The sequence below is a fragment of the Phascolarctos cinereus genome, unplaced genomic scaffold (assembly GCF_003287225.1).
Source record: "Phascolarctos cinereus isolate Bilbo 61053 unplaced genomic scaffold, phaCin_HiC Scaffold_4;HRSCAF=312, whole genome shotgun sequence".
Classification (NCBI taxonomy): domain Eukaryota; kingdom Metazoa; phylum Chordata; class Mammalia; order Diprotodontia; family Phascolarctidae; genus Phascolarctos; species Phascolarctos cinereus.
The window spans coordinates 654,177,200-654,203,082 of NW_027555847.1; the positions used below are offsets into that span (position 1 = coordinate 654,177,200).

Here is a 25,883-nt window from a genome sequence, read left to right on the forward strand (position 1 = left end):
TTAGTGATCTGTCCCTTTGGGGAAGCCCTGCCTCTATACCTCAGTTTGTACTACACCCCCACCAGCAGTGGGTCTACAAGCAGCGGTGGGGAACCTGTGGCCCTTTGACTGAATCCAAACTTCACAGAACAAATCCCCTTAATAACAGGATTTGTTCTGTAAAACTTGGACTCAGTCAAAAGGCCACAGCCAAAGACCTAGAGGGCCACAGGTCATCCGTGTCTTGTTCCTCTCTCCTCCCCACTCCCCAACCCGGTTTAGAGAGAGGCTTCTAACTCTCCTTAGGGGTGAGCCCTTCAGCTTCAGTGGATCCTTTCTGGTCAGAGGGATGGCACATTTGGGAAACAGATCCCTGTGTTAGAATTTCCCTTTAGGGCAGAATTCTGACTAGAAAACTTCCAAGGCCCTTGTGAAGATGTGTTAGGAACAAGGGACTTGGAATGGAGGTAGTTGTCTACCTCCATACTTGGGCCCCATGATTTTAATTTTTAATTATACAAATGACTTGGACTTTATATTATTGTATCAATGACATGAAACACCAGCATGTATTGATTCAGAAAAAAAATCAGATCAGGAAATCAGAATTCAGAATAGTTTAAAGTTCTTCAGTGACCAGAAAGCCATGAGGGCTGGGGTCTTTAGGGAGGGAATGCTTAACTCTTGGTTAAGGGAGTGGGTAGGGAGGGTGTATGCAAATAGTCCTCTCCTCCTCACCCCACTTGCTTTTCCTTTTTCCTCTCCCAGGTACAGCTGATTTGGCTAATGGCCTCGTTCTGAGGTAGAGGGCACAGTCTTCCTTAGTCAGTTACCAAGTGTCCACCACACAGGGTTCTCTTCCATTCTGTACAGTACTCTTAGTAGGATGTCAAGAACCCAGAGTCTGCTTCATGATAGGGGGGAGGTTTATCCAATGAGCTAAGTAGTCCAGAGCACTGAGGCCCATGTCCCTAGAGGGTCCAGAGATCAAGGGGCAGATGTATAACATGTATGACTTTTTTTTTCTCCTTTCCTTTGTCTCCATTTGCTGTCATCTCCCCTTCTTCTGTTTCCCCACCCCCTTCCTGGAGTTGACCTTTGTCTCCTAACTCCGGATCGCAGTCTTCCTGTCCCGGTCTTTACTCTGGAAAGGAGAGTGAAAGTACAGTTAGGAAATTGGGGGTAAGGGGATGAAAGGAAGACATTCTGAAGAATGGGTGGGATTTGGAGGCCCCAAGGGAACTATTCCACCCCCACATGTACGTAGACCATGGTTCTTGGGTCAGACAGATGGAATGCCCTCCCCTTGGGCTGGCTTCCCTGTGGGCTTGGCAGGTCCTGAAGAGAGGGGTTGCCCTAAAGGCCTAGTCCTTTCTCCTTCCCTTTGAAAGCCAGGTCCTGGTCCCCTCCCCCTACCTAGCTGAGTCTGTCTGCATAAGGAGGAAGCTTTTCCTGAGTCCCCCTGCCTCCTTCCATGCAGACCGCCTCGTCTCTCGTTACCACAGTTTGGGGAGGGGGAGACTGGATTGGGAGGGGGGCTGCAGAACAGAAATTGTAAAATTAAATTTCCCAGATGTTCAGGCCCCAGGAGCTCGCTCTCGTGCTGTCTGGAGAGGAAATGGGGATTGGGAAAAGCCCGCCTCGTATTTTTTCCCCTCTCACCTTGCCTTTCCGGTACCACCAAGTGCAGGAAGGACCATAAATTACTAGACTCTGGGGCTGGCCCATCTCCCTGATAGTGCAAGGGGGGTGAGGTGAAGACCCTGGAGGCTGTTCTTTCAGCCCCCAACCTGCTTCCTGAGTCCTTTGTCCCATGGCTCTCCCTTCCTCTCTTTTCTTCTCTTCTCTCTGCCCCTCCCCTACTCTCTGTTTCATGACCCAGGTCTATAACAGTTTGGTAGTAATTTACTTTTGGATCCCTGAAGTTCTTCACTTTGGCCTGTTTGTTCACACAGCTCTGAATTAATTTATCATTAGCAAGAATGGGTAATAGCTGGGCACTTGTCAGATGGGGCCATCAGTCCCACCTCATCGTAGTGAATCAAGCCAGAATTCACTTTCCTGGATCGTGGGTTATTTCCCCTTGTGTAGATCTGGACATTGGTACCTGAGGTAGGATTGTGGGGCGATTTCTTCCCTCTTTTCAGGTTAGGGAAAAAATGCAAGGCCTCTTTTCTTTCTGGTTGTAGGGGAAGGAGGGGAACTTGTTCCCAAGTAAAGTAAGCAGCTGAACAGGAGCTGTCCAAAGGGATTTTACTGCTGGGGGGGGGGAATGGTGGGGCACTAAAAAACAATTATCCCAAGGGAATAAAGAAGCCACTTTTGGCATCTGCCTGGGATCCCCCTGCCTCTGGGCTATTTCTGTTCTCAGCCTGTGTCACTGAGTGACACTGTCTTTTCCTTGAGTAGTTTCCTTCATCTCTCCCTCTTTGGTCTGTGTATCAGAGATGCTGATAGCTTCCACAGTCTGTTGCTTTGTGAAGTGGGCTCTGGCCTTGTTTCTTTCCTAAGGCAGCGGAGGGAGGGAGGGTTTATCCGAACTCAGTGGTCAGTCAGTCATTTACTGAAACTGACCCAGTGTAAGCAAGAGGCCTTCTCTTATTCCTTAGGCCATTCTGATCCCAACCCTCTTTTCTTTATCCCTGGTTCTGCTCTTACGGTTTGTCCCTCCTTACTCTTACCTGATGTGAAGCCACCTTTTTCTGAGAGGCAAGTCACTTGGCTTCTCAGTGCTTTGGGCAACCCTCTAGAATCTTAAGTTGCACTTAAATTGGTAGTGGAAGTTTCCTTGCCTGGGAGTTCCCAATACCAATGTAGTCATAGGTTGTGTCCTTATTGTTAACATTCTCTTGCCACTCCCTGTCACTTTTCCTCATTTCTTCCCCCATCTCCCTAGCAGTACTCTGCAGCCATCTCTGACTTTATCTGTCTCAGCTCTTGCCCTTGTGCCTTCCTGTGCTCTCTGGTCCCCATCAGGTAAGTCTGACCCCGTTGGTCAGACCTGGATCTAAATCTCTGGAGCCACAGATCTTCTCACTTCCAGCCACTTCTCTCCTTCCTAGAAATTGTCTCCCTCTGAATGTATATTCAACCTGGATCCTTGTCTCCCGTCCTACGTACTCTGTGATGATCCCTAGACTTTTTGTCTTTGGGGGAGTAGCACTATTATACTCAGCTCTGCTTGCTCCATTGAGTTAAGTATATTGATAGGCTCCTCCCACAGAATCCCATAATTCCTGAGCCCTATAATATATTAGACCACCTGGTTCTGTTTACCTTGTTGGGAAAGGTGTAGGGGAAAGAACCCAGGAACTTCCCTAAATTTATTTGGGTTGGTGGATCTTAGCAGCTGCATCAGTCTTTTCTAAAATCTTCCAAATCTAACTCTTCCTTCCCAATATGTTTTCAGTCAGGGGCTTGATTCTCTCCTCTTCCCTCACCATCTTTTGGAGCCTCATTTGCTTTGCCCTCCCATTCTCTCTAGGGACAGGGCCTTTGAAGTAAAAGGGGTAGGAGTAGGATTACAGGTGGTTTGGGGAATAAAGGGCATGCTCCTGGAGTCTCCTGTTAGGAACTTCCATATCTAAGAAATGTGAGAGGAGCTAGATTTAGATGTTCTGGCTGCCCATGGACCCTTTCAGACTTCCAGTTAGAGCAGACTTGGGAGGAGAAGAGAGGAACACAACTTTGATGCTGAGACCTGTTCTCTCCTGACTCCTCCTTTATCTGCTGAACTTGGTAGATATTTGGTGTGACTTCCCACTTATTAGCCCTGGTTTCATTCATGTGTTTTCTCTCTCTCTCTCTCTCTCTCTCTCTCTCTCTCTCTCTCTCTTCTCTCTCTCTCTCTCTCTCTCTCCCCCCTCCCCCCCTCCCTCTCTCCCTCTCCCTCTCCCTCTCCTTTTCCCTCTCCTTCTCCCTCTACCTCTCCCTCTACCTCTCCTTCTCCCTCTCCCTCTCCCTCTCCCCCCTCCTTCCCTCCGTCCCATGAGACTGAGAAATTCTGGATGCAGGGAGTGTACACCACCATCTGCACTCACTCTGGGGGATTGTAGGTGCCCATAAACTTGTCTCATAAGTCTCATGGTTCTGGTTAGCAAAAGGGAAGATATAGGGTCCTAACCTGGATGGGGATTTATCTGTCCTATGGTGATAATATATGAGGGTTGGAGGCATAGGAGAGGAGGCCTTTCCCGTGGTAATGCACATGGTGTATGAACAGAGATGGGGAAGCAGAAGGATGTGGTGGAGTGACTGGGAGGCTAGAGCTGGCTTTGTGGGGTCCCTTGAAGAAGGGATACAAAAGAGCAGGACCCTTTGTAAGGTTGGACCGGATAGTGGGTTAGGGTTGGATGTAAATGTGGTTGGGTCAGAGGGCCTCTAGGTAGAAGCACCTTAGCCCAGATCCTGTTGGAGGATGAGTTTCAGAGAGCTCTGTAGCTGCCACAGCTGGCTTGGATTTAATGGGCTCCCCCAGGCCTTAGCTTCCAAGGAAGCTGGGTTGCATTAATGGGATGAATTACCCCACCCTCAAGCCCCATAGCTGATCATCCTAGCCTAAGGGGTGTTGGTGTAAGATGGTCATACTTCTGTTCGTTTGTCTCCCAGCGGGGCCAGGTAGGGGAGAGACTGTCAATGATCTGTTGTCCATCTCTATGGAACTGACTTGGGCAGTGCTTCCCCTGGAAGCCCTTTGGACCCTGTGGGGCAGGGAGAGGTCACAGTTTAGCTTCCTAGATGTGAGTAGAGCCAAGTAGAGTTGTCACTTTATCACTTCAGTCTCTAGCTAGTTAAGGATGATATAATAAGGATAATAAGAGATAAGGATCAGTGCCTGCCTTTGGAGGTTTTTAGGAACCACCCTGCTTAGCCACTTCCCAGCCTACCCATGGTGAGCACCTTCTGAGTGTGAGACTACTTCCTCTAGCCTACTCCAACTGAAAATTCTTGTGGTCCCCAGCCCAGCCCCAGGAAAAAGCTGGGAACCATGGTTTTCTTCTCTAGACTTTGAGCACACCACCCCTCATAAACAAACATATGCATATAATTCCAAAGCAAATTTGCCACTTACCAACTTTCTCTGGTTGCTGAGGCAGAAGGTGCATATCTGTTTGGGCTGGGAGTTCTCGCTATCCCGAGGTGGTGGAGGTGGGGGTGGAGGACTAGCTCCCCCAGCATGGTGATAGAAGGCTGGTGTGGAATGGCAGGGCTGCCCATCTCCACAGGCCTCACCTACCAGCAGCACATTGCCCAGGTGGGAGATGTAGCTGGATGCCAGCCTCAGCGTCTCAATCTTGGACAGTTTGCGGTCTGCAGGCTCTGTGGGGATGAGGGTGCGCAAGGCAGTGAAGGCAGTGTTGACACTGTTGGTGCGGTCCCGCTCTCGGGCATTGGCTGTGTGCCTCTGCCGGGGCTCTCGGCTCAGACGCCCCCCACTACTATTGCCCTTCTTGCTTCCTGCACGCCGCTTAGAGCCCTTGAGGCCAAAGGCATCAGTATCAAGGTGGTAGGGTTTCTCATCCGAGCCTGAACTCTCACTCCCATTCTCATCGTCCTCTGACAGCATGCTGATCTCGGGATATAGGTATCGGCTTGGGGGTGCTGAGCGCAGCATGGCAAAGGACATGGTGAAGGCTGGGGTGGGGAAGATGCGCGGACACCAAGTGAGATTGAGGTTAAAGGGGAGGGGTAATGGCCACAGGCCCTCAACTCTGACCACAGCTCATGCCTCCAGCGTCTCTCCTTTTGGTCCTTTCGGAGGTGTCTTCTGTTCAGTGATGTCTTCTGTGGGCAGGGGCGCACGCCTTCAGGTCTCTGAAGGAGAAGTTAAGTCCTAGTTCTCTCAGGGCTTGAGGTAGAGGCTTCTATGGCAGCAGTTCGTCACTGCTGCTGTTAGTGCTGTCTCCTCAGCACACATGTGCATCTTAAGACTGAGCGTGGCAGGAGCCAGCAGCTTTATAGCCTCAGCATCCGCCAGCAGCTCAGCACAGGGCGGTCAGCCTAGCCCCTCCCCCATAGCACACACAGCTCCCTCCCACTGCCTGGAACTGGCTCAGGGGGGCTCCTCAGAGTACCACAGCCTCCCTTTTCCCCTCCCTCCTTCGGGTATGTGTTTGTGTAGAAGAGAGTCAGGGCTTTCCCTCGTGGAAAAGGGGCCACCCTTCTGGGCACCTCCATAGAATAGCTCATCTGCCTAGCTGTTATTCTGTTTGGAACTGGGGCCACAGGGGCAGCCACAATCCTCAGAGCACCTTCCCTAGTAGGGACAGTGGGGGAGGGGAGGGAGGAAGGGAAGGGAGGAAGACTTGCTCTGGTCACTGATAGGATTAGAATGTTTTCTCTGACTCAATATTGGGTTGCGGAGGTTCTCCTGGATCAGTACTGGGGTAGAGGAATCATCCCTAACCATTATTGGGAAACAATGTTGGTTCTGGTTTATTGTAAGAGATGGTAGGTAAGGTCAGAGTGCTGGTTGGAGAAGGGCCTTTTCTGGTCATTGTAGCAGTGAGGAATGGGATTGGGGTGCCTCCTTCCTGTGCCGGGGTGAGAGTTGGGGCCCTGAGTACATGTGTAGGAGAGGCATTAAGGAATGGAAAGGTGTTGGGGCAGTTGTGAGGGAAGAAACCCACGAGAGTCTTCTCAGGACCATTGGGAGGGAAGAAGGGGGTCAAATAACATCAGTGACCTGCTTCTCTCTTCCCCTTCTTCTTCTCTCCCCCCTTCCCCTTCTTCTTCTCCCCCCCCCCACTGAACACACACACTCACCCCAGCATGACCAAACTAACCCAGCTGCTGTATGAGGAATGGCCAGAGTATTAACTCCTTCAGGGCCAAGGGCTTCCCTTTTTCTCTTAAGGTCCCAGAGTTAGAGGTAGGGATAATTTTTTTTAAGCAGGCTAGATAGGGGACAGTGTTTTTTATGTGTAACACATGCACACACATATTCCTTTTCTCACATAACACACCATCTCTTTCAGGCCAGTAGTTTATACACATCTTATGTCTGTCCACACACAATGGTCTCCCCCCATATCTCACATATATACTATCTCTAAGTCACTGTCACGTGAAAATAGTGTCAGCAACAACAGAGAAGCTGATGATTTTTCTCACACATACTATCTTATGGTCTTCTTAGTCATATGCAAACTCTCATAATAGTGTCAGTCCCTCAATCAAACAGCATACATTTTCTGTCCAAAATATACTCTCTGATTTGTGTTGTTAGTTTCAATCACACACATGTACACACACATACGTGCGCGCACACGCATGCACACACAAAATCATACATTTCTCACTCCTGCTGGAGTCAGCAAACTTAGGTTCAAATCCCACCTTCCACAAGTCATTTAATCTTTCTCCATCTCATCTGTGAAGTAGGGGTGGGTGGTAAGAGTTTGTACTACCATTTGGTGATCTCATCAGGTCCCATGGGTTCAATTATTGCCTCTGTGCAAATTATTCCCAGATTTCTATATCCAGCCTTGTATCCAGCTCCTGAGGTAGTTATGAAGTCTCAAATCACCAACTGCCTCATGGACACCTTGAACAACTCTATTTCTGGAGAGGATGCCACCATCTTCCTAGTCACCTGGGCTTAAAACCTAGGTGTCATCCTCAACTCCACCTAGCTAGTCTGTTACCAAATTTTGTCATTTTTGCTTTCATAAGATCCCTTGAATGTTTATATCCCCTTCTCTCCGGGCCCACAGCCACAGTAGTCCTAGTTGTGGTTATCATCACCTCATGCCTGGACCATCGCAGTGGCCTGCTGCTGGCTCTCCTCCTCAAGTCTTTTTCCAGTCAAATCTGTCCTCTCCTTAACTTTCATTGGGATTCTTTAAAGCATCTATCTGAGCATGTCCCTGTTGATGAGCTCCATGGGCTCCTCTTTGGCGCTTAAAGCTCTTCCCAACCTGGCCTCTTCCTTACTCTCCATTCTTATGCTTTACTCTCCTCCTTTTCTCTTTCATCGGTGACACTTGCTGTTCCCATGCCTTTATACTGGCTGTCCCCCATCCCTGGAACAGGTATTCCCCTTACCTTTGCCTTATGGTTTTTGTAGCTTCTTCAAGGCCTTCTACAAGAGGCCTTTCCTGGTTTCTCTCCATTATAGGCCTTCTCTCTAAGATTACCTCCCTTTTAAACTGCATAGATCATAGATGTACATACTTGTCTCATTCAGATGTGAGCTTATTGATGGCAGGGTCTGTTTTTCTTTTTCTCCCAGCACTTAGCACAGTGTAAAGCACCTAATGCTTGTTGATTCATTGTCTGCCACCTCATAGGGTTGTTTGAGAAAAGCATCATGTAAACTTCAGAGTGCTGTAGAACTATGGGTGATTAATCATACACTCCGTGACACATGCTCACTTTGTCATGCACTTACATAGCATTTCAATTACACATACCCTTTTCTGTCTCACGTGTGCATACATATACACACACAAAGAATATACACACATACATACATATACACACACAGCCTCCAGGGATGGAAAGACACCTGGTAAAGGGGATTTTTTTTTTAAAGGCACAGGGAGCCAGATGTGATTTTGCTGGTTTAGAGAATTCTTGATGGGGAATCTCCTGTCTCTGCAGATCAGTACCTGTTCTTCAACTTAAGAGTCTTAGAGAGTTGTCTAAGGATGTTGAGAGGTTAAATGACTTGCCTGAGGTCACAGCCACTATGTCCAATTCAGAACTTGAACCCAGATTTTTAGGCCAGCTCTCTCTATTCGCTGTGCCATACTGCATATGGGATAGCACCATAAAATAATCTCTTCCTAGGATTGGGAAGTTCCAGGCACGGACCCACAGATTTGTCCTAAGATATGCCTCTTCCCTTACCCCCTAAGCTCCAAGGGGGATGACCCTGATCTTTTCCCTGTCCTAGGGTTTCAGAAGTCCCATCCCCTTTCCCATTCTTTTGCGCCCCCCCCAAGCACCTAGTAGGATCCTTCTCCCAGGCCCCCCCCCCCGGCCTGACATGTGCTGTGCTTTTGAAGGAAGTGCCATGGGATCCGAGGCTGGGGAAGGATGCCTTTAACTAGGGAGGAGCAGTGTGCGTAGTGGTGGCTGGCGGGAGCTTCTGCCAGGAATGTGCGTCTCGGAATGCAATTTTGACTCTGGCCAAGCTCAGCTCCCAGACTTGGGGAGGAGGGGATTGGGGAGGGTGCAGAGTGGTGACGGCAGATCTTCGAAGGAGAGAAGATAGGGTGGGGGTGGAAGAGACAGCCCATAGAGGCTGAGCTCACTCCCGGAATCCTCAGAGAAGGGAATATGATTGGGGGTTGGGGGGGAGGAAAGGAGGCCATATCCAAGAACAGCTTCTGCTGCTACCGGAGAGTGGAAGCAGAGAGAAGAGACAGGCTCCCTTCTCCATGCCATGATTCTCTCACAGAGACAGTTTCTAGTTTTAAAGCAGTCTTTGTGACCCATTTTGGTGCCCTGTTGGTGGAACTTTTTTCTTCCCAAAATTACTAGGAATCAGGATGGGCTGTTAATGTTGAAGAGAATTCAAGTCTTCTCTCTCCCCCCCCACCCCAGATAGGTCTTATTCCCTTTAGTCCTCCATCCTTTTGGCCCCATGGGGTGTGTGTTCCTCAGGGGTGTTTATTCCTCAGGGGTGTTTATGGAGACCAGATGGTGGGGGGGAGGGGCTTGGATTCAGACCGTCCAATTCCATGGGAGAGCTTACATCTCTGTCTTGGGTGTGGGAGACACCTGTGTTCCCTACTACTCCCTCCTCCCTTTTCAGTGCCAGCCAGCCAGCCAGCCAGCCAGCCAGCCAACGGTATAGTCAGAAGCTTGCAGGATTCCCACTTGGGAAGAACTCTCATCGGGCAAGAATGCTGCCCCTTTGGAAACTGAGAGATGTTGGAGTTGGGCGGGATAAGCTGTTAGTATTTGTCTTTCTGTGCCTGTCTCCACATCGTGCACCCCCTCCTCCCCTTCTGCCCTGTAGTGAATGGCTCTTGGCTCTATGCCCCCAACCCTGGCAGTAGGTACTTGGCCCACATGCCAGGGCAGTGAGCAAGCGGGCAATGAGGTCACTGCTGTGGCTTCCCAGGGCCATGGCCAAGAAATCCAATGCTTTTTTGGGGGAGTGGTTGAAATGGAGGGAGGGTCTGAATAGAAGAGGGAGGAAGGGACAGGGAGGTGGGGTTTTCAGATCTGGAAACTATACAACATAAAACGTTGGCTGAAACAAAATGGGCAGATCCTCAACCCTTGAGGGACAGGAGAGACAGAGGCAAGCCCAGAAGATGGAATGCAGCCAGAGGGACTGTAGGATAGTCTCCCCAGTAGACACTTGGTCCCACCTGTGAGTCTCTACCCTGTTTTGTAACTTCTACCTAGGACATCCGGAACACAGTGGGGAATATCCCTCTGGAATGGTATGAGGATTTTCCCCACATTGGCTATGACCTCGATGGGAAAAGAATCTATAAACCTCTCCGTAGCCGAGATGAACTTGATCACTTCCTGGATAAGATGGATGACCCTGACTACTGGTCAGTTGGGCAATGTGGGCAGTGGAGGGGAAGGTCAGTAAGAGGGTGGGTGATTGGCCAGTGGGAGAGGAGCCTTTCTTTTGGGAATCATGTTAGGGCCAGCAGGTGGTATCCTCAGGGCATGGAATTAGGTATTGGGTGGTCTCAAAGTCCCTCTCTGACCTACCTTTCTCTACTCTTGCTCCTATAGGCGGACGGTACAGGACAAGATGACAGGGCAGGATGTGAGGCTGACAGATGAACAGGTGGCTCTGGTACAGCGGCTACAGAAGGGCCAGTTTGGAGACGCCAGTTACGATCCCTATGAGGTATGGGGTAGGGAGGGAAGGTTGGAAGTGGGAGATGAGGCACAGAAAGTTTAATAGTGCTTGATCTTCAGTTTGGGGGAAAGAAGAACACTTTCTCTCTCTTTCCCTTCCCACTGTGACCAGCCAGCTGTAGATTTCTTCAGTGGGAGCATGATGATCCACCCAGTGACCAACCGTCCTGCTGACAAACGCAGTTTCATCCCATCCCTCATTGAGAAGGAGAAGGTGAGATCATCCCTTGTGTGACCTCCTGTCCTGGACTCTTCCCACATATGTACCCCTTCAGCCCTTGTCCTCTCTCATACCTGATCACTCTTCTGCCACCAGAGGCCTTGCCCATGTTCTGCTTTGCTCCCTCCTTCCCACCCCGTGGACTGCTCCTCACCCTGTCTGTTGTTCTAGGTCTCCCGGATGGTCCATGCCATTAAGATGGGCTGGATCCAGCCACGACGACCGAGGGACCTCACTCCCCAGTACTATGACCTGTGGGCCCAGGAGGACCCCAGTGCCATCTTGGGGCGCCACAAAATGCATGTGCCTGCCCCGAAACTCACACTGCCTGGCCATGCTGAATCATACAACCCCCCTCCTGAGTATTTACTCAGTGAAGAGGAGGTGAGTCTGAGGCAGGGACCCTCGAGTGGGGTTGGGGGGATTGTGGAGCTGGGTCAGGCAGCTTCTTGGTTTTCAGGGGGCAGGAAGTGCTATCTCTCTTTTTCCTCTGATCTTCTCTCCTTCCCCCTTTTCCTAGAGGTACATGCCCCAGGCGGTCTAGCTTGACTCTTGCTAATTTTGTGCCCACAGCGACTGGCCTGGGAGCAGCAAGAGCCTAGTGAGAGGAAGTTGAACTTCTTGCCTCAGCAGTTTCGATGCCTTAGGGCAGTGCCCGCATATGGCCGCTTCATCAATGAACGCTTTGAACGTTGCCTTGACCTTTACCTGTGCCCTCGCCAGCGCAAGATGAGGGTGTGGTTGGGAGCGCTAGAGTGTGGCAGTTGAAGTTGGGGGGAATGGTTTAAGGAACATAGGAGCCAGGCCTTTCCCTCCAGCTTTCAGTACCAGAGCGTGCATACTTTTTACGACATTAAGACTGGAGGGTTTGGGGTTGGAAAAATGTCTGGGTTAGAACCTAGAAAATAAGAATATTGTTCAAGAGACTGAGGGAGGGGGGATGGTGTCAGCAACACAGTCCCACACCTCCCTGTCCAACTAGTCCATTCCTTACATTGGGCCTACCCAAACTCGGGGTATTAGGGGTATTTGTGCTGAGACTATACAGCTCCCTCACACCCCTCACGTCACTCGTTACATGAGCCTGAAGCTAGGGTCCAGGGTGGAGTGTGATAGGACTCTGTGTATTGTGTTCTAGGTGAATGTGGACCCTGAAGATCTGATCCCCAGACTGCCCAAACCCCGAGACCTGCAGCCATTTCCCACTACCCAATCTCTGGTAATGGGGATCAGAGTAAAGGATTTGGGGGGTTGGAAAGAGGAAGAAGGTGAGAAGGTAGAATAATATAGGGAATAAGGGTCCTGCTGTGGGGGTGGCCTAAGGCTATATTCTAATTCTCAGCCTGAGTGATCTCCACTTTCTTCTCTATTCTTAAGGATTTAACACTTCCTTCCCCACTTCTTACAGGTGTACCGGGGCCACAGTGACTTGGTACGATGCTTCAGTGTTTCCCCCACTGGCCATTGGCTAGCTTCAGGTGTGTTCAAGGGGAAGAGAGAGGGGAAGACACTGAGAGGCGTGTTCTCCTAGCTGGGACTGCTCTCCTCATCTCACTGCTGCACAGAGCATATTGCTCTGCAGGAGCTGGGTCAGGGGGTTGGTCCTCGAATTCATGGGGCCAGTTTTGTCTTGCACATAGGGTAAGACTTTGGGGGAGAGGTGTTGGGGAATCGCCCCTCTGGTGACAAGACTTGGCTTCTGTAGGCTCGGACGATCGTTCGGTGCGACTGTGGGAAGTGAACACTGGTCGGTGCCTGAAGACAGTTCCTGTGTCTGGAGCGGTGAAGAGCATCGCCTGGAATCCCAGCCCTGCCATCTGTCTTATAGCTGTGGCTGTGTGAGTGACCAGGGCCCTTTGCGTCTTTCTGCCAGGCTTCCCCTAGCCGTTGGTATAGCACTTTGGTGACTTACAGAGTACTTTTCACATGACATGCATGGAAGTTGCGGGAAGGAAAAACTAAGCCTTTGAGAGGTCGAGTGACTTGTCTGTGGCCACTCTGTCCAATGCAGGATTTGGACCCCGATTGCTAGTGGCCAGGTTGTCTCCTAGGATTGCCTCAGTCCAGCTCACACTCAGGACTGTCCCCCCTTGCCTTTCTCAGCAACTTTTGGGGACCAAGGAGCGTGTCCCTTAGTTTGCCACATCACAGGCTCCCTGAGGCGGAGATCAGCTCCCACGGAATTGGTGCTGACCACTTAGAGATTTATGGTTTATCCACATCTGGCAGTGAATTCATACAATTACCACCAGAGGCATAGCAGGAAGGGACTTTGGTGTAGGGGAAGCAGCACTGGTTTTAGGAGACCTGGGTTTGATTCCAGACTCCATTTACTAGCCAGGATCTGTCAAATGTGTACTATAATCCTCATGTACTTCCTCATAGGGTGAGGAAAGACCTTTGTAGGTACTGTAGAAATATGAACAATTATTCATAATGTCTCTGTCTATGGGAGCTGTTGAGGAGAGAATGGTGAGGACTAGGTGGGGCTGCAGGGGTAGGTTCTGTCTTTTTTTTTTTTTTTTTAAAGGCAGTTGGGGTTAAGTGACTTGCCCAGGGTCACACAGCTAGTAAGTGTCAAGTGTTTGGTCTGAGGCTGGATTTGAACTCAGGTCCTCCTGACTTCAGGGCTGGTGCTCTGTCCACTGTGCCACCTAGCTGCCCCATGCAGGGGTAGATTCTGAAAGGAATCTCTCTGTTCATGCATCCCCAAAGTGCAGAGTCAGTGCTACTGCTGAATCCAGGTCTGGGGGACGTGTCGGTGACAAACAGCACAGACCAGCTGCTGAGTACGTTCTCGCCGCCTGAAGAGCCTGCCAGGCAGCCTGTGGAGTGGCAGGAGGCTTCAGCTGAAGAGCATGAACATGGCCTTAGGCTGCGAATCTCTCATAGCAAGGTACTTGGGACAGTGGAGCTAGAAAGGCCATGGATAGGAGAGTGGATGGGGTTGCAGCATGGTGCAGAGGGCTGAAGCCAGTAGAGCTTGTGTGAAGAACCTCAGTAGCTTGTCTTCCTTGGATCTTGTTCTCTTGCCCATCCTCTCTCCCCTTCCCTTTCTCTTCAGCCAGTGAAGCAGGTAGCCTGGCATGGACGTGGGGACTACCTGGCTTCGGTCGTGGCATCTGCTGAGCACATGCAGGTGTTGATGCACCAGGTGAGCCATCGGCGCAGCCAGAGCCCTTTCCGTCGAAGCCATGGTCAGGTGCAGTGTGTGGCCTTCCATCCTTCTCGACCCTTCCTGTTTGTGGCTTCTCAGCGCAGCCTCCGTCTCTACCACCTGCTTCGCCAGGAACTCACAAAGAAGCTAATGCCTAACTGCAAATGGGTGTCTAGCCTGGCTATACACCCCCAAGGTAAGAGGATGGGAATGGGGGATGGTCTGGCCTCACCTTCCCACCCATCCCTAACACCCCGGGAGAAAGATGAAGGGGAAGTTGGGGATTCTGGCCGACCTAGTCCCATGTCTCCCCTTCCTACCCACACAGGAGACAATGTAATCTGTGGCAGCTACGATAGCAAATTGATCTGGTTTGACCTTGACCTTTCCACCAAGCCCTACAAGGTGCTAAGGTAAGGGGGTATTGGGGAGCTAATGACAGAACAGTATTACTGTTCATTCTTTCAGCACAGATCTTGTTCTTAAGGAGCTTGCCATTTGATCAACAAGGGAAAAAGCATCATCACAGATAATTAAAACAAGGGATCATGGGATCAGGAGCTGACGTCTGGTCCAGCCCTTTTGTTTGTGGATGTGGACGCTGAAGCCCAGAGCGGTAAAGGATTCGCTCAAGGTAGACAGCTAGTAGGATGCTGAGTGCAGTAGAGAGGCCCAGAAAAAGATGCTGAGGGGGGCGTGCTTCTGGAGAAGGGGCTTTCAGGACAGCTTCATGGAGGAGAAGATTCCTCAGTCAGATTTTGAAGGAAGAAAGAGAGGAGTCATCAGCACATGAAGATTTTGGAGAAATCTCCTTGGCATGTATGACCTAGGTCACAGATCCAGACAAGCACAGAGGGCCACTGGGGGCTGAGAATTGGGGGGTGGTGAAGTGGATACACTTATGAATGGAAGGGAATACACGAAGGTAAAAGCAGTATGAGATGAGACTGAAAAGATAGCTTGCTGCCAGACCATGGCTGACCTTCTCTACCCAGCGTTGTTCAGTAAGTGGGCAGCGGAAGCCATTGCAGATCTAGATAGTGGAAAGACAGTATCAGAGTTGTGTGTTAGGAAAATGATTTGGGAAGCTCTTTGAAGGAGGAGGGACAGGTTAGGAAGCTGATATTGCAGGTTAGAGGTGATGAGGGCCTGGACTAGAATAATGGTATTCTAGAAAAGGTAATGTGGAGGTGGACATGGTAGGTTGGACTAGAATGGGCGGTGGTGGCACGGTACGAGGGAAGGAAATGTTAAAGATGAGCTTATGAGCCTGGGTTACTTAAGAGGATGGTGGTGTCAACAACAAAAACAGAGGGGCAGTCCAGGGGGCTGATAGGAGGGTAGGTGGCTTTTTCTAGAAGCTTGGCTGTGAAAAGGAAGGGGAAAGGGTTCAGAGCGTGAGGGGGTGACAGGGCTAGGAAGGTGTTGAAAAATGATTATGGGGGAAACCAAAACCTATTTCAAGGTTTGAGGGCAAGGGAGGATTCCTTGCGCACACCCCCCCCCCCCAAAAAAAACACTAGACACAAAGGGTTATTGTAGCTTTTTAAAAAACGCACAGATTGAAAATCAAATAAAATTGAATTGGGAAAAATTTTTTAAAAACTAAATGAACACATAGAAGAGAACAGGAAGAGGTTCAGAAGGAGAAACAGACAAATGGGGCAGCTTTGAAACTGACGCTGAATTTATCACATTTTAAAAAATACAAGCTGTGTATGTAATAGATTCTTGTAATAAAAAAACATTGGACAAAACAAGATGGGTGGAGACATATTGGTTGGCATCACTGTCAGAGCAGGAAGAAGTTATTTGCTGAGGCGGGAGGAATAGTTAGGTGCTCAGGAGAATAGAGGGCATGGACCAGCCTTGGGTGATCGATAAAAGAGTATTAAAGGGATTGCCTGCGGGAAGGAAGGCCATTGAGGTTACCTGCTTTGATTTGTAGTGGACCTGGCTGGCACAAATTCATGATTTCTTCCAGCCACTTGAGAAAGAGAAGTGGGAGTGTTGGGAGATTGTAAGAGTAGGAGGTGATCAGGGTGAGATTAACATAGCATCAGTAGGACAAAGGATTCAAGTTGGAGAAAGGGTCAAGCTGGTGTAGGGGTTGGTAGACCAAGGAAGTAGGGGAAAACTGAGGAACTGAAGGTCACACTGGTATATTCACATATACCAGAGTGCTAAGAAGCTGCACGTTTTAAATGTACTCCCTCCCACCCCCCCTCCACCCTTTAGTGATCTCCCTCTTCCCTGGACTTCACAGGCACCACAAGAAGGCCCTCAGGGCTGTCGCTTTCCATCCAAGGTACCCGCTCTTTGCCTCTGGATCTGATGATGGCAGTGTCATTGTCTGCCATGGCATGGTCTACAAGTAAGTGCTATCCCTTTACCAGACTAGATAGGACAGTAACAGGACTTCTATCTTGTCATCCCCTGTGTCTCCTTTCCCCCCACCACCCTACCTTCATCAGCCTTAAGGAGATAGAGTCCTTATTCCATTTAGCCTTCTCTTGTCCCTCCAAGTGATCTGCCCCAGTAACAGGCCCTGATGTACCCTTTGTCTTCCTCTCCAGTGACCTTCTACAGAACCCGCTGTTGGTGCCAGTGAAAGTTCTCAAAGGCCACATGATGCACCGGGACCTTGGGGGTGCTGGATGTGAGCTTCCACCCCACCCAACCGTGGCTTTTCTCCTCTGGGGCAGATGGCACCCTTCGACTCTTCACCTAGGGATGACGAGGTGGGGTGGGGTGTTAAAGGGACATTTCTTGCTGTTGGCCTCATCTCTGTCTAGGAGAAGGAGATTGGCAAGAAGAATAAAGCATAATCAGCTACCCAAGTCAAAGTACTTTGAAAGCTGACCTCTTAATATCCTACCCAAACTCTTCTGCCTCTTACTGCACACAAAATAGAATCTCATTGTTGGAAAGGGCTTTCATCCTCTAATTTAGGAGTTCTTAATCTTTTTTGTCATGGATCCCTTTTGCAGTCTGGTGAAATCTATAGGCCCCTTCTCAGAAAAAAAATTTTTAATAAAATACATTAGCTTACAGAGGAAATGTATTATTGAAATAAAGATGTTTTTTTCCCTTCCAAGTTTAGAGACTCTCTCAAACTATTCATTCACCCCGTGTGGATCTGTCAACCCTAAGTTCAGAACCATTGATCTGATTCAGTCTATCCAGTCTAGGAATTCTTTCTACATCAGTACTATAAGGGAACCTCAGGGGGGTAATAATGCCAAGCATTTTATAGTGAGTACTTTAAGTACTTTATATATGTATATGTTATCTCATATGATCCTCACAGCCATGTGAAGTAGATACTATTATCCCCATTTCACAGATGAGGAAACAGGCAGGCAAAGATTGTGACTTGTGTAGGGTCAGTAGGAAATATCTGAGGCAGAGTTTGACCCTAAACCCTCCTGACTCCCAACTGTCTCCATCTTCTACCTGATTTTTTAACATCTCCAGCAAAAAGCCATCCAGCTTCCTTTTGAAAGTGTATGGTAGTGGGAGAAAACCCAGTGCTTTCCGTTCCACTTTTAGAAAGCACTGGTCATTAGGAAGCTTTCCCTTCCATCAGATCTCTTGCTCCCACTTCTGCCTTATAGGCGGCAAGGTACTGTACCAGTTGCTGGGGCTACAAGGACAAAAAAAAAAAACCAGTCCTTTCAAGGATCTGACATTGTGCTGGGGATAAAACATGCAAATGGATCAGGACAGGCATGATTATTCCAAGAGGAAGAAAGCACTCTCAGCTTGGGAAAGGCTGCCCATGGGAAGCCACAAACAGTCTGAAGTCTGGTGCTCTGTTAGAGGAATGGCCCATGTGCAAAGGTGCAGCAGCAAGGGAAGGCAGGCCAAATTCCAGGAACTGTTGGCTGGACAGTTTGCCCGGAGTGTAGTTGTGAAAGGAGCCCAAGAGGTTGACCTGTGATGCTCTGTCCCGTGTCTCTGCACCCCCATACCCAGCATGTTCTTTGTTCTTAGCTCTCTGAATCAGAATTCCTGGCTTCTTTCGTGATTCCATGCCATTTTCTGTCCACATGAAGCTTGTACTGATTTCTCTCCCTTGCTGCCACACCCCCTGCAGCTAGCAACCTCCCCAAACTACCTTGTATATTCATCTTGCATCTGTTCTGTATGTATGTATATGTGTAAATGCCGTCTTCCCCAATAGAAATATCAGCTCTCTGAAGGCAAGGACTGTTTTCCTTCTGTATTTTATATCTTGGCAGTCACAGCTAGTACTTAATAAATACTTGTTGATCAACTCCTAGGCTGGATACAGATTGTGAAGGGTTAGTTGCTAAAATTCTTTGAGTCTATTATTCCATCTGTAAAATGGGAAGTCAGACTAGAGAAACTCTAAGATTCCTTCCAGATCTGAAATCCTACAAGTGTTGGGGGAAAAAATCAGACAGTGAGAGATGTCCCGAATTCCTCAAAAGGGAAGGTGGAATTGTTAAACTTCAGGCTGATGAACTTGACTTGAATTACTGAGAAAATTCTAGAAAATCTTTTAAGAAATAATTTGTGATGTCTTGGTAATCACTGCTTATGATGTGGCTGCCAGGGTAACTTGCTTTTCCCCTTTGAACACTGACTAAACTGGCAGGTCAGAGAAGCATTTTAGGCACAGGTGAATTTCAGCCAGACTTTTGACAGAAATCTATCATGTGTCCTTGTTGCTCAGATGAGACAAATGACTTTGACATGGTAGACTTAGCTGGATTCAGAAATGCCTGAATAACTGGACCCAAAGCAAAGATGCTAAGGAATCACTGTCAGCCTTTGGCCAGGGGGTGGGAGGAGAAGGAAGAAGGGATGGCTCTGCTGGAATAGTGTAGGGATATTTTCCTGATCAAAATTTTTCACCATTAACCTGAATGAAATCACAGAAAACAGGCTTGGATGACAAAGCTGGGATGAATAGCTAACGTGCTGGACAGGAGACCCCAAATTCAGAAAGATCAGTGACCTCCAAGAGCCTGAAACCACTGTACAAGTAGAGGATGGGTGTGGACGTGGATAGAAGATAATAAAAAAGGTCGGGGGGTTTTAGTGGATGTCTTCAATGTAAGGCCACAGTGTCCAATTGTGTGTGCATGTGTGTATATGGGTATGGATGTGACAACAGAAGACTCTCCCCCGCCCCTTCCCTGAGGGAAGCTAACCCCTTAGTCCAGAGTCCGGTACGGTACTTGGTATCTCATATTTGAGAAAGGACTTGACATGCTGAAAGGACAACCAGAATGAGGGGACTGGAAGCCATCACCAGAAGGAATTAGAGATGTTTAAGAAGGGCAGCTAGGTGGTGCAGTGGATAGAGCACCAGTCCTGGATTCAGGAGGACCTGAGTTCAAATCCGGCCTCAGACACAACACTTACTAGCTGTGTGACCCTGGGCAAGTCACTTAACCCCACTGCCTAACCAAAAAAAGAAGACAGTCTGTCATGGGGGAAAGGGACTTCTCATGAAGTTATGAGATGGCAAGAGAAGCTCCTAGTTTTCTTCAACAAATTCGAGTCTCCTGGCCTCGATAAACCACAACCATGGCAATTAAAAGAATTGGAAGGGGGAAGCTAGGTGGCACGGTGGATCGAGCAAATTTGATCTCAGACACTTAACACTTACTACTTTCATGACCCTGGGCAAGTCACTTAACCCTGATTGCCTTGCCAGAAAATAGATAGAAGAATTGGAAGGTGCATTTGCCGAGTCACTCACTGACAGCTAAGTAGGTACGGTGGAGAGTTGTGGATTTGGAGTCAGAAGACCTGGGGTTTTAATTCTAGCTTTGTCAGTACCTACGTGAACTTGGGTACTAATTCAGTTCTCATTCGTTTTGGGTCTTCACTCTGTCAACTGTTTTCATTGTCTTTACTAGTCTAAAGCAGATCAGCCTTCTTTCTCTCTCCCTCTCTCTTCCCTCCATTATTATTGTTCATAAAATTGAGTTGACCTTTCATCACAAGATCTATCTCGTTTTGAATTTCAGTGCTCCCTGATACTGTTCGTACAGGACTGCCACTTTTTATATTCAACCTAAATTATTTGTTGGCTTCTATCATTAATATTCCTTCTTTAATATAACTTCATGATGAGTTCCCAACACATCCTCCTTGTCCACTGAGCTGGTCACTTGTTCTGTCAGGGAGTGAATTTCTTTTACCATGAGGACCAAAGTGGTCCTGGGGAGGCAACTGAGTGGGGGATGGGAAGAAACACTATAGGCCAAGGAAGAGCAAACAGCTTTTATTGAAAAATAAGTACAGTATGCTCTGTCCTATGTACAACTTCTCCTCCAGCACCTTTGGGTCCTGCCTGGATTGAGTCTTAGCTGGAGGTGAAGAGGATGGGATTGGTCCCGTTTGTAAAGCCCCTACCCAAGACCTGGTTTGGAGCTGTGGCTGTAGGATAGGTTCAGGTAGTGACCCTCATGACCTCCAGGAGCAGGAGCCATGGGATTGGGGGTTGGGGGGGGCGGCACTCGGCGTTTCAGGATCCAGCTGTTCCACAGCTGGGTGACTGGGCAGTTGAGGGTTGTTTCTGAGAAATCTGGTCCATTTTGCTCGTAGAAAGGCTGGTCCAATGTCTTACACACAGCTCAGGCGAACTTGACCAGACGGCCCAGAGTCTCTGCAGCTTTGATCCTCACTGTAGGTGCTGGGTCCTTAAGCAGTAGCTGGAGAGCTAATAGAAAGAGACGGGTTTGGGTAAGAAAGAACCTGAAGGTCATATGGGGTTGTAACATGCATGAATGCCTACTAGGGGGAATCCCAGATGAGCAGACAGATTAGGTCAGAGAGGGGGCGGCAAACACAGTTTGGAACCTGGACTTTAAAAGGGGCAGGTAACGCTTTTTCCTCCCTTCATAGTTCCTGAGTATTTTTCCAGTAGCTTGTTTACACTGTGAAATTGAGGCTCCTAGGTCCCTTGCAAATCCCCTTGATGGCTGCTCAGCTCACTGCCCGACGACCGACTGCCGGCCTCCCTCCCACATTCCCTCCCTTGCTCACTGGCCCGCCAACCCCTGATTTATGTGCCGCTGGCTTCCTGCTCTGCCGTCCTCCGCCTCAAGTTGCTTCTTCCAGCTGCTGGCTCCTGGGGGGTGCAGGACCCAGGCAGGAGGGGGAGCCTGGCCCTGCTTGGCTAATCCACTCAATACAGGAAGCTAAGGCTGTCCAAGCCCAAACTGCTAACTCCAGTGATTATACTTGCTTTCTCAAGTGCTCATATGCTTACACACACACACACACACACACACTCACACACATACACACAACACACTCTCTCTCACTCCCCCACCCTAGAGGGGACTAACTACTCTTTAACAGACAGGCCTCTTTTCTGCAAGAGCCCCAGGAGCCAACGGAAAGATAGTTTTTCCTTTTTTAGTGTTTTTTAAGCTCCTTTGGAACAGCTCAGAAGTTTCCGTGAATTACTAGAGACGATGAGGTCACCAGTGACAGGGAAAAAATCCTTGAAATCCAGGAAAATCACTTAACCCACCCCAGCCCCCTTTCTGGGACCCATGGTGTCAGTAACTCCTTCCCCATGGATTATGCACCAGCCACCTCCACACAGGCAAAGGGGCCCAGTCTACAATGCTGATCACCCAGCAGTTCCTGCTTGGAGGAGCTCATATCTTCCCAGGATTGAAGCAAGGAGAGGGGATTCAGAGCTGAGGAGAGGAAGAAGTACTGGAGGATTCTTCCAATGCCACCATGAATCAAGAGTCCAGGATGTCTGTCTGTCTGTGTACAGTCCCAGGCCCTTCCCTCTCTCTTCCCCACAGCCTACTAGTGTCTGGATTGAACGCGTCTGTGAAGAGTCTGTGGCACATCAGCCTACCCCCAGACAAAACAAACAGCCTGCTGGTCTTCAGCTTGGGCCTCCCTAACCTCTGTCTGTCCCTCACTCTCTTACCTGAGATGAGCTGTTTCAGATCCACCTGTTCACAAGCCACTTTATCTGCATGGAGCACTAAGAAACCTAATAGGAAAAGAAGAAAGAGGAGGAGTAATCTCAGGGCTCCTTAAGTACAAGGGAAACAAAGGTATATTCAAATAATAGGCCAAGATGAATAGAAGGTGATGATGAACAAACAATAATAGATGGACAGTCTCCCCTCCCCCCCCCGGTTATGGCAAGGGTGACTTGTCCAAATCTTTTCTACTAAAAAAAACCTGGTATCTTTTATTTTTATTTCTGAATATGCCCCTCTCCTTTTTTATACCCATATCCTTTATAAAAAAAAGAATGGAAAAAATAGTTTTGCAAAACGAGCCAACACACGAACAGTATCTATCAGCAATGTTCCATGGTTCCCGACCACTCGAGTTGAGGTTTTAAGTCCTTTTTGTACCCTTGAAAGCCCTGAAGCCCCATATTACTACCAAAAGCCAAGATGTGGGGGAGGAAAACCCCACTGCTCACCAATGAACATGGGCGCAGCTGCCCGGATGTCCTCCCAACAGCTCTTGAAGTAGAACAAGTTTGTATTGATGAGACGGCCCAGTGTGTCAGGGAAGTTCTGCATCTGGGAGCAGCACAGAACTGGGCTTATCATTGGCCCAGCTCACCTTTTTCCCTTCCCAGACCCGGCTCCAACCCAAATTCTCCAATCTGAATCCATCCTATCACTACCTCCTTAGAGCTCCGGTATTCACACAAAAAACTTCCGAAACTAGGCCTTCCCACTCTCCACCCCCAACTTTTTACTGCCAGAGGCCTGGTTTACCCCAGGCTTTCCCCATCAGCCCCAGACCTCCCCCACCGGCCCAGGCCTCACCAGGTATTTGCTGGTATCATTCATGAACTCCCCAAAGTGTAGCCCACGCCCATCATGCAGCTGCTTCTCAAATAAGGCTGTTAGCTCTTCACATCCCATATTAGGGCCACACATGCGCAGGGCAAACTTACAGGCCTGGAAGCAGAACAAGCATGGGCTCAGAGGGTTCCCCATGTTCTTCACCCTGGGAATCCCCTCCCGTTTAGTCTATAGCTGCCATCCAATCCAAAAAGCATGCTGGACGGGGAACCGGCGCTTAGAAGCTCACGCCTCGCTGGCCATGGATAGTTGGTACTAGTCCCTTCCTAGCAAAAAGATGATCCTATGCCCCCCTCGCTGCCCCCTTACCCTCTTTACTCACACTGACAACAGGGGGCTTCGGGTCCTGCAGGTGCAGTAACAGGCCTGCCAGCCCATTGATGATCTGCTCAAAGAAGACATCCTCACAGTTCCCATGGCAGAACTTGTTCAGGTGTCCAAAGAGGTTGACAGATGAGCTCCGGAACTCATCCCGCTCCTTTAGGAATGGGGAGCACGGTAATCAAATCCCAGGCCCTCAAGGCCACTGCCTCCCACTCCAACTTAGAGAGCCAAAGGCTCAAACCTAACATCGTTCCCGTTCTGCTTTCTCTGAGCCCCAGTATCCCACACTGTGAATAGTGTGGTATTGTTTCAGAGCCCTCTAAGCCTCCTAGTTATTCCTAATCAAACCTAAGGACAAGGAAGGCCTTCTGTTAGAGGCCTCAGGTACATTTGTTCACATTGGGCCCATCAGACAGATCCTGGTGAAGGCTTCACTCGCCAAGGTCCAATCTATAGCTTCCCTCCCTCCCTCTTTCTCCTCTTCCCAGGTTACATTGTCAAAGAAGGGGCGGATACGGATGGTAATGTGCAGCAGGATGGAGCGAACGTCCCATTCTTCCACCAAATCCAGCAGGCGAGAGAGGCCCAACATGGCCTCCAGGGCCATCAGGTTGTGGGGGTCATCCTTGTCATCCAGCCCATTGATCATAGCTGTGAGGAGCTGTGAGCCATGCTTCCGTACCTATAGGAGGCAGAGAATAGGAAAGAATAGGAAAGAGTTTTACTGTAAACTGCCAAGTGCCCCTCTGTGTATCCTCATGTGTCCAGATTTTTGAATCCTGTTTCTGTCACCCAATGTGTTAGCTATCCCTCCCAACTTCATATCATCTGGAATTCTGGTAAGCCTGTCATCTCTGTCTACAGTCAAGTCTTGGATAAATGCTGAACTCAACAGAGCCTTCAAGAACAGTACAGGTGCTTGATAAACCTGTTTAACTGAACCCTCTTTGAAGCCCTTAGTTTCATGTTCTTCCTGACAACTCCTCAGTTTCTTCTTCCTCCCCCTTAAAGGGAGTGTACCTAGCTGTGGAGTGAGAGCTACCATTTCCTTTGCACTTTAAGGTTTGCTAAGGACTTGACAGATACCCCACTTGATCCTCACAACCACCCCGGGAGGAAGGTGCGGTTATGACCCTCATTTCATAGATGAGGAAACTGAGGCAGACAGGTTAAGAGACTTGCCCAGGGTCACACACCTAGGAAGTGTCTGTGGCAGATTTAAACTCAGATCTTCTTGACTCCAGACCCAGTGCTCTAACCACTTTCTTACTCAGGTGCTTCTCCCAAGGCCCCGTCCTGTCCTCTCCTCTCCTTCATTTTCACTCACTCTCCTGGTTTTAGTTATCACACCCATGCCATTCAACTCCAAGTCAACACTCCTACCCTGTCCCTCTCTTTTGGATTCTGGTCCTCATCTCTACAAACTGCACCATCACTTCAAACTCAACGAAACCCTAGCAAAGCCACACAAGAATGTGTGAGGGACACAAGAATGGAAGGGGTAGTTAGACACTGAATAAAGGAGTCCCCAAGGGGCCAGGTTTACCACTGCTTGCTATCTGGTCTTTGTCTACTTCCCAAGCACATGTCTGAGCCTCTTATCACCTCCCCTATGAGCCAGTGCTCAGCCCTCCCCTCCCCCAGGTGACTCAGGGCCCCCCAGCACATCACAGCCCATATAGCTCTTCACCTTATCTGGGGAGCCTGTAGCGATGTTGGCCAGCCCACGAAGTACCAACCTGCGTACATTTGTGCACACGTCCTTCTGCCTACCCATTGTGTTTTCCAACAGGGACTCAAGGAGGATTAGATCATTCACCACATTGCTGCTTAACAGCTGAAAAACAAATCAGAATCAAAGAACCATGAAACCTCAGGTCTGAAAGGACCTGAGAGGCCATCTTTGGTCAGCTCCTGTCCCCATCTCTAAATACTTCCACTGACAGGGAGCTCAATACCTCCTGAGGCAACCTATTCCATTTACAGACAGCTCTTACTGTCAAAACCCAAATCAAAAAATCTAAAAGGTTAAGAAGTAATCAGGGGTGCATGTACTTAAAATGTGTGTGTACATGTATGTATATACATATATATACACGTATATACATATTATATATACACATATGTATATATTACAGATATAAACATACATATATAATATAACCATTTCAATGCAATTTGTCTCCTTTGTATAATATACATAATCCTACATATATTATTTTGTGCACTTAAAAACATTCTGAGAAGGGGTTCATAGGCTTTACCATACTGCTAAAGAGATCCGTGGGAAAAAGAAAAAAGGTTAAGAATCCATGCTTTAAATTAAAAAACTTTGCTAAAATCTAAGTAGGCTATATGTATAGCATTCACCTGATCTACTGGCTTAGTACCCGTATCAAAAGAGAAGAGAAGAGAAGAATGGCCTGGCCTCTTCTTGAAGAAGCCATGTGGCCTCTCGGGAATCCCTGCTTCCTTTTCTGCACGCTCCCTAACCATTTCTTCAATGGCTCCTTCCAGAATT

The 25,883-nt window shown here is 48.8% G+C and overlaps 3 protein-coding genes across 7 annotated transcripts in view; 1 reads left to right on the forward strand and 2 right to left on the reverse strand.

Annotated features, from left to right (window-relative positions):
• The window catches only part of BOP1 (BOP1 ribosomal biogenesis factor), a 71,455-nt gene extending 54,414 nt beyond the window's left edge, over positions 1–17,041 (forward strand). Inside the window, 14 exon segments of the mRNA XM_020994833.2 lie at positions 10,345–10,499; positions 10,690–10,807; positions 10,931–11,032; positions 11,210–11,422; positions 11,612–11,773; positions 12,177–12,257; positions 12,447–12,516; positions 12,744–12,876; positions 13,754–13,934; positions 14,103–14,391; positions 14,524–14,608; positions 16,462–16,569; positions 16,772–16,838; positions 16,840–17,041. Of these exon segments, the coding sequence (XP_020850492.2) occupies positions 10,345–10,499; positions 10,690–10,807; positions 10,931–11,032; positions 11,210–11,422; positions 11,612–11,773; positions 12,177–12,257; positions 12,447–12,516; positions 12,744–12,876; positions 13,754–13,934; positions 14,103–14,391; positions 14,524–14,608; positions 16,462–16,569; positions 16,772–16,838; positions 16,840–16,926 (1,851 nt within the window). The 3' untranslated portion in view covers positions 16,927–17,041.
• On the reverse strand, positions 476–5,891 carry SCX (scleraxis bHLH transcription factor). Its single transcript, XM_020994841.2, has 2 exons — positions 5,051–5,891; positions 476–1,123 (listed from the first exon to the last, which is right to left on the reverse strand). The coding sequence occupies exons 1-2, from the start codon at positions 5,603–5,605 to the stop codon at positions 1,085–1,087; spliced, it is 594 nt and encodes a 197-aa protein (XP_020850500.1). The 5' UTR covers positions 5,606–5,891; the 3' UTR covers positions 476–1,084.
• A 3,403-nt stretch (positions 17,042–20,444) lies between the features above and the next one.
• The window catches only part of MROH1 (maestro heat like repeat family member 1), a 197,445-nt gene continuing 192,006 nt past the window's right edge, over positions 20,445–25,883 (reverse strand). For 4 of the 5 annotated variants that reach the window (XM_078153842.1, XM_020995209.1, XM_020995206.1 and 1 more), the window contains 7 exons: positions 25,053–25,199; positions 23,856–24,044; positions 23,361–23,516; positions 23,000–23,134; positions 22,645–22,747; positions 22,135–22,200; positions 20,445–20,898 (listed from right to left, as the gene is read on the reverse strand). In XM_078153842.1, coding sequence (XP_078009968.1) covers positions 20,813–20,898; positions 22,135–22,200; positions 22,645–22,747; positions 23,000–23,134; positions 23,361–23,516; positions 23,856–24,044; positions 25,053–25,199 — 882 coding nt within the window. In that variant the 3' untranslated portion in view covers positions 20,445–20,812. Of the gene's footprint in view, positions 20,899–22,134; positions 22,201–22,644; positions 22,748–22,999; positions 23,135–23,360; positions 23,517–23,855; positions 24,045–25,052; positions 25,200–25,883 lie in introns of those variants that run through there. The other variant, XM_020995210.2, reaches the window with a different exon arrangement.